Genomic DNA, 5,726 nt, shown 5'->3' with positions numbered 1-5,726 from the left:
GATTAGCGATCGATAACAGGCATGCGCATTGTCAAATTTACTCGTAAAACGAAAGAACCACCCTCGTTTTACTCTCTTGTACCACATGATCCACTGCTAAAAGTACCACCAAAGATTAACGAAACCACATCTTCGATCATCTATGCGCATGTAGCATAATTTATTATCATACACGGACTCGAGTATCATCGAGCCTTTCTTTTTTTTCTAATTGATTAAACGTGTTCAGTAATTAAGGTATACATATCTATATAAATAAATTTTATCCCTATTCGTATACATAGTGCGTCAACGTGCATATATAATTCAATGATATATACAGAATTTTCAAAATCATGAATGATTTTCATTTCACACACAATTCTGATATGAAACCTTCAAATATAATTATAATATATTATTATTGTTATTATTATTATTATTATTATATTGTAACATATTTAGCAATATAACAACCAAATAATGCATGTATTTCTTCTAATGTTTATTATATATACATAAGTATTCTGTATATATCTATTATATTTAATACTTAAGAATGAAACGATGAATAATATCAATGACATTATATGGCGTTCAATTATAATTATCATTATCTTTCGCTAATTTCTTTTTTTAATATTAAATTCATAAACTTTATCTTTTATTATAACAGATTATATAATGTAATAATAACATTGATTGTGAAAATGTGTGATTTTGACTATTGATGTAAATATTCTAAATGAAAAAAATATTCGTTTATACATATACATTTGTATGTACATTTTATTTGAATTTATTGCTTTTAATTCGTCAATAGAAATAGAATTTCTAATCGTGGTACATTTCAATTTAATAGATAATAATGACAAAAATACGTAAATAAGACGTTACACAAACTTAATCACGTACATATATATGTATATACATGATATATTTTACACATATATATGTACTCAAATCCATATATATATATATATAAAATATATATATATGTACTACAAAATATATATATATATGTAATACATATATATGTACTCAAATCCATATATATATATATATATATATATATATATATATATATATATATATATATATATATATATATCAAAGTATACATATCAAAGAAAAAAAGAACAAATAAAAAAAGACACACGACATTAACGTTCAATTCATAATTCGTATTGGATACAGCTATTGGATACGCATTGAATACAGGAGAAATTAATGTTAGACAATTTTATCATGGAAAAGAACTTTAATCAAAGTCACTAAATTATCCATTTTTCTAACATCATGTGTGAATTTACATTGTTAAATTATAAAAGAAAATATTTCTAATATTGCTGCGAATTAAATTAACAGAACCTCTTGAACGTAACCTATCTTTAAATCTTACATTATTTAGTGCCCAACTGAAATCAATGTGGAAAATGTTAAAAAGAATAACGCAAAATCTAAAATCAAATATTGGAAGCATACAATCTCGTTTTCTTAGTAATGTATTAGCCAAATATAAAGAAAATGTTGAGGACAAAATGCAAGCTTGGCAAATTCACTCATACGGTGGATTGGAAGAATTAAAACTTTCAAATGTTAGGATTCCAGTGATCGCTAAACCAACAGATATTCTTGTCAAAGTTGAAGCCTCTAGCGTAAACTCCATAGATATAGCTATGACAAGTATGAATTATCTTATACTAATTGTCAGTTTCTTTTTTGTTTCTTACAGCTTAAACAATAAATATGTAGCATCATAATTGAATGTTTTATATTAGAAGGATATGGCGCAGTAATGTTAAATTTAATGAGAAAAGCTAGAAATCTTACCAGTGGACAATACGGTGAATTAGAATTGCCATTAACTCTAGGTAGAGATTTTTCTGGCATAGTAGTGTCAAAAGGACACGGTGTTGGAGATAGATTAATGTTAGGTGATGAAGTATGGGGTGTAGTTCCTGTGGAGCAACAAGGTTGTCATGCTGGTTATGTAGTTGTTGATAATAAATCGGTAAATAAAATTGGATAAGTAAATAATAAATATAAGGATACATTGCGATATAACATACAAAGTATATAAATTATAGTGATGTTCATTCATAGGTCAGTCTACGACCTAGAAATTTATCATACATCGAGGCTGCCAGTATATTGTATGCTGGCCTTACAGCATGGTCTGCATTATGGATTACTGGTGCGTTGTGTTATAAAACTAGAATGGCTACAAGAAGAAATAATAGAGTCCTAGTAATAGGTGGTTCAGGAGGAGTAGGAACTATAGCAGTACAACTTCTAAAGGCTTGGAACATGCATGTAATACAAATTGATATTGTCATTTGTGATACAAGTAAGAATTATTGTTTTTATGTATTATAAGACATATTAAAATGATTCAGGTCATTACTACATGCAGTAGTGATGCTGTAAATATGGTACAAAAGCTTGGACCTGATGTTGTAATTGATTATAAATTAGATGGTGCTGATTCAAGAATTATTGCAGAGGGGCCGTATGTAATTCAGTCATTAATCTATCCTACATTAAAGAATGTCTATTTTTGATATAAATTTTATTAATTTCCAATTCAGCTATAATATAATTTTGGATTGCGCTAATCAAGGGGCAGATCAAATACGATTAAGGGGTTACCCCCATAGTACTTATATAACTTTGAATTCTCCGGTACTAAAAAATACCGATCAACATGGATTGATTGTGGGTACAGTGAAGAATATAGGAGAGCTGGTAAAATATAATATTCCAATTGAAAATAAAAGTACAGTGAAATGGGGATTTTTTATTCCTTCTGCAGCAGGAATTAAAACACTTAAAGAATTTGTCGAAAGTGGAAAGGTATATACACACACATATATCATCATAATATAGCATACCAATATCTTCTTACTTTGCACAGGTGGTTCCTGTGGTTAAGAAAGTCTACCAATTTCAAGATTTACCATTAGCTTATGATAGAGTAACTCAAGGTCATTTACGAGGTAAATTGGTTATTGATATGAGATAGTATCATCAATGCAATAGTAATTATTAAATAAGTATACATCTTATTTTTAAATAAATGTTCAGTTTACATTATATATTGTGTATTGTATTTTGTACTGATTTATTTTCATGAAGAATGTCATTTTTAAAACCGATTTTATTTTGAACTTCACACCAACAATCACTAGCTATATCTGTTGCCCTTTCTGTACCGCTTTTCAAAATTTCTTGCAAATAAACTGGTTCCTTAATTAATCTTGAAAATTTTTCACGAATAGGAGTCAATTTTTCTATAACTAAATCCGCTACCACTAATTTATATCTGCAATACACAAATAGATAAATGAAAAGAAAATAACTTAAATACATAGCGAGCAAAGATAAAAAAACTTAATATCTTAATTTACATACTTTCCAGTATCTAATTCTTCTACTTCAGAACATATTTGATTTGGTGATTTTCCACTAAGCATGGAATGGATAATAACTAAATTTGCAACACCAGGCCGTGTTTCTGGTTCATAAGTTACTTTTGATATACAGTCAGTAACTGCCTTCTTTATTTTTGTTGCCAATACTTCTGGCTTATCTAGTATATCTAATCTGCTCTTTGGATTTTGGTCAGATTTTGACATTTTCTTTAAAGGGTCACGAAGAGATTTTATACGTTGACTTGCATTTTCTGCAACATATGCATTCTATTAGCAATAAATATATCATAAAATATATAGTTTATTTATCTTTAAATAAATAACATTTTTACCATTAACTAAAGAATGAGGCACGGGAAAAGTATTTCCAAATCTTTTATTGAATTTAATGGCTAACTCTTGTGCGAATTGAATGTGCTGAACTTGATCTTGTCCAACTGGAACATGTGTTGCTCTATAATATGCATTGTTTTTTTTACTAAATTATAGTTTCAATTAATACGATATATTAATGTATCCTGGGGATACCTACTTATACAGCAATATATCAGCACTTTGTAGAACAGGATAAATATATAAACTTAGAGGGACATCTTTTAATGTCTGACTTTTCTCTTTGAATTGAGGTAAGCGAGCTAGTCTTGCTAAAGTTGTTAGACACCCCAAAATCCAGGACAGTTGTGCGTGTGTATCCACAGTAGATTGTTGAAATAATATGCTCTTATTTGGATCAATACCGCATGCTAGTAATGTTGCCGTCATTTTAAATATGTTATCATTTAATTCCTTTGGATCCTATAATGTTTATTCTTAATTGACTTGTACTCATATTTCTTTTCTTTTCATTTTAACGAAACCAAAACTTCGTTTTTTATAAACAGATATATATTTAATAAATAGAATAGATATAGTTCTTTGAGTATGTTACCATTAAATACAGAACATAAATTCAATAAATCTTTACATGCGGTAAAGTAGTAGAGTGCATATCTACAATGCTCCAAATAACATTTTCTCCGCTATCTTGTAACTGTACCCATTTTTGTATAGCTCCAAGATAATTTCCCAAATGTAAGTTTCCAGTTGGTTGAATTCCCGAAAATATTCTCTTTGGATAGTCACTTTTGGAAACCTATAATTAATTTTGTGATATATATGAAATCTACATATATATGTATATATATATATATATATATATATATATACATATATATATTATATATGTGTGCGTGTGTTACACAATTTTTAACATAATTAAAATTAACCTTTTGACTGTATTCTTTCATAGTTATGCATTTGAAAGTATTTCTTCGACGCGTGATAACGTTTTTCAATCTCGTGAACATTTTTTATCAATTCAGCACCGCTGTAGTTATAAAATCAAAATCAAATATTAAATACTTGTTTTGAATTTATCGTAACAACCATCTAGTATCAAATTAAATACGATACACATTTTACTATTAGAGTTGAGATTTTGTGACATTAGAAACCTCAAAACTTGGAAACCTGGAACTTTGTACTATTTTTATGATCTGAAACTTAATTGATACAATTCTACAAATAAATAATTTATAGTCTATTTTCTAGACAAAATTTATTAAAATATTAATTTCTAACAGAATAGGTACTCCTCAGAAAAGGAGGAAAAAGATAAGCATTCCAGATTTTGATAGCTTCGAAGCTTTATAAAGTCTTGTCTTCAGATACAAGTTCTGTGAATATAAAAATTAGATTTCGTCTGATCTTTAGTTTTTATTCATATTCTTATATGTACATATTACATATATACTACATCTATGATACAATCACTGATCATTAGACATAGCTCTTACCATTGACTAAAAACAATATAGGTGTAACACTAAACGGAACTTTGTGTCTCACATTTTGTAATATCGACCTGATAAAAAATCGGAGTGTTTCTTATGTCCTCTAGATTTAATACAGAGGAAACAGGAATTATGTATATTTAACTCGAAAAGTTAAACTTGTTAAACATGTAAACTATAAACGTAAGCAATAAGGGGAAGCAATTGATGAACTTCTTAATAATTCATAGGAGAAAATTACTACATTAATTATGGTTGAAATTAAAAACAAATTTTTTTAAATTATGAAGAACGCAATTGCAATACGAATATTATATGTATATGAATATAGTTACTTATATATATAAAAAATTAAATACTATTAAAAAGGAATGGGACACTATGTAAGGGAGGACGTAAGACATTATATTGTATGTATATGGAATACAACCAATAGGAGTCTTCTTCTGTCGATTTCACAATGGATTCTGAAACAAACTCA

General features: G+C 27.9%; 2 protein-coding genes across 7 annotated transcripts; one reads left to right on the top strand and one right to left on the bottom strand.

Annotated features, from left to right (window-relative positions):
- The first annotated feature begins 84 nt into the window (after positions 1-84).
- LOC117212090 (reticulon-4-interacting protein 1, mitochondrial) lies at positions 85-3,077 on the top strand. 5 transcript variants are annotated; one of them, XM_033456582.1, is made up of 6 exons: positions 85-237; positions 1,715-1,993; positions 2,086-2,295; positions 2,379-2,491; positions 2,571-2,835; positions 2,897-3,077. In XM_033456582.1, exons 2-6 carry the CDS (start codon positions 1,778-1,780, stop codon positions 3,002-3,004), a joined length of 912 nt encoding a protein of 303 aa, XP_033312473.1. In that variant the 5' UTR covers positions 85-237; positions 1,715-1,777; the 3' UTR covers positions 3,005-3,077. The 5 variants fall into 5 exon arrangements, with proteins under 5 accessions (XP_033312473.1, XP_033312471.1, XP_033312470.1 ...); XM_033456580.1 differs by lacking the exon at positions 85-237 and adding an exon at positions 1,109-1,665 and having other exon boundaries at positions 1,764-1,993; XM_033456579.1 differs by lacking the exon at positions 85-237 and adding an exon at positions 1,110-1,665 and having other exon boundaries at positions 1,761-1,993.
- On the bottom strand, positions 3,002-5,375 carry LOC117212091 (tryptophan--tRNA ligase, mitochondrial). Of its 2 annotated transcripts, XM_033456584.1 has the most exons (7): positions 5,249-5,373; positions 4,679-4,779; positions 4,378-4,545; positions 3,946-4,208; positions 3,746-3,867; positions 3,394-3,664; positions 3,002-3,304 (listed from the first exon to the last, which is right to left on the bottom strand). In XM_033456584.1, exons 2-7 carry the CDS (start codon positions 4,757-4,759, stop codon positions 3,073-3,075), a joined length of 1,137 nt encoding a protein of 378 aa, XP_033312475.1. In that variant the 5' UTR covers positions 4,760-4,779; positions 5,249-5,373; the 3' UTR covers positions 3,002-3,072. The 2 variants fall into 2 exon arrangements, with proteins under 2 accessions (XP_033312475.1, XP_033312476.1); XM_033456585.1 differs by lacking the exon at positions 4,679-4,779 and having other exon boundaries at positions 5,249-5,375.
- Positions 5,376-5,726: the final 351 nt, after the last annotated feature.

The sequence above is a fragment of the Bombus bifarius genome, unplaced genomic scaffold (assembly GCF_011952205.1).
Source record: "Bombus bifarius isolate JDL3187 unplaced genomic scaffold, Bbif_JDL3187 scf7180000008274, whole genome shotgun sequence".
Lineage (NCBI taxonomy): Eukaryota > Metazoa > Arthropoda > Insecta > Hymenoptera > Apidae > Bombus > Bombus bifarius.
The sequence above is the reverse complement of the archived record's forward strand: the minus strand, read 5'-3'. Positions and strand labels throughout refer to the sequence as shown.

Excerpts from the sequence above, each read along its gene's own strand:
- LOC117212091 (XM_033456584.1), bottom strand. The coding sequence starts at position 4,759 with ATGTTCACGAGATTGAAAAACGTTATCACGCGTCGAAGAAATACTTTC. Across the intron at positions 4,209-4,377 it reads ACTCTACTACTTTACCGCAT|GATCCAAAGGAATTAAATGA; the intron begins GTAAAGATTTAT and ends TAAACATTATAG. Across the intron at positions 3,665-3,745 it reads GCCTCATTCTTTAGTTAATG|AAAATGCAAGTCAACGTATA; the intron begins GTAAAAATGTTA and ends CATATGTTGCAG.
- LOC117212090 (XM_033456579.1), top strand. The coding sequence starts at position 1,407 with ATGTGGAAAATGTTAAAAAGAATAACGCAAAATCTAAAATCAAATATT. Across the intron at positions 1,994-2,085 it reads TAGTTGTTGATAATAAATCG|GTCAGTCTACGACCTAGAAA; the intron begins GTAAATAAAATT and ends GTTCATTCATAG. Across the intron at positions 2,836-2,896 it reads AATTTGTCGAAAGTGGAAAG|GTGGTTCCTGTGGTTAAGAA; the intron begins GTATATACACAC and ends TACTTTGCACAG.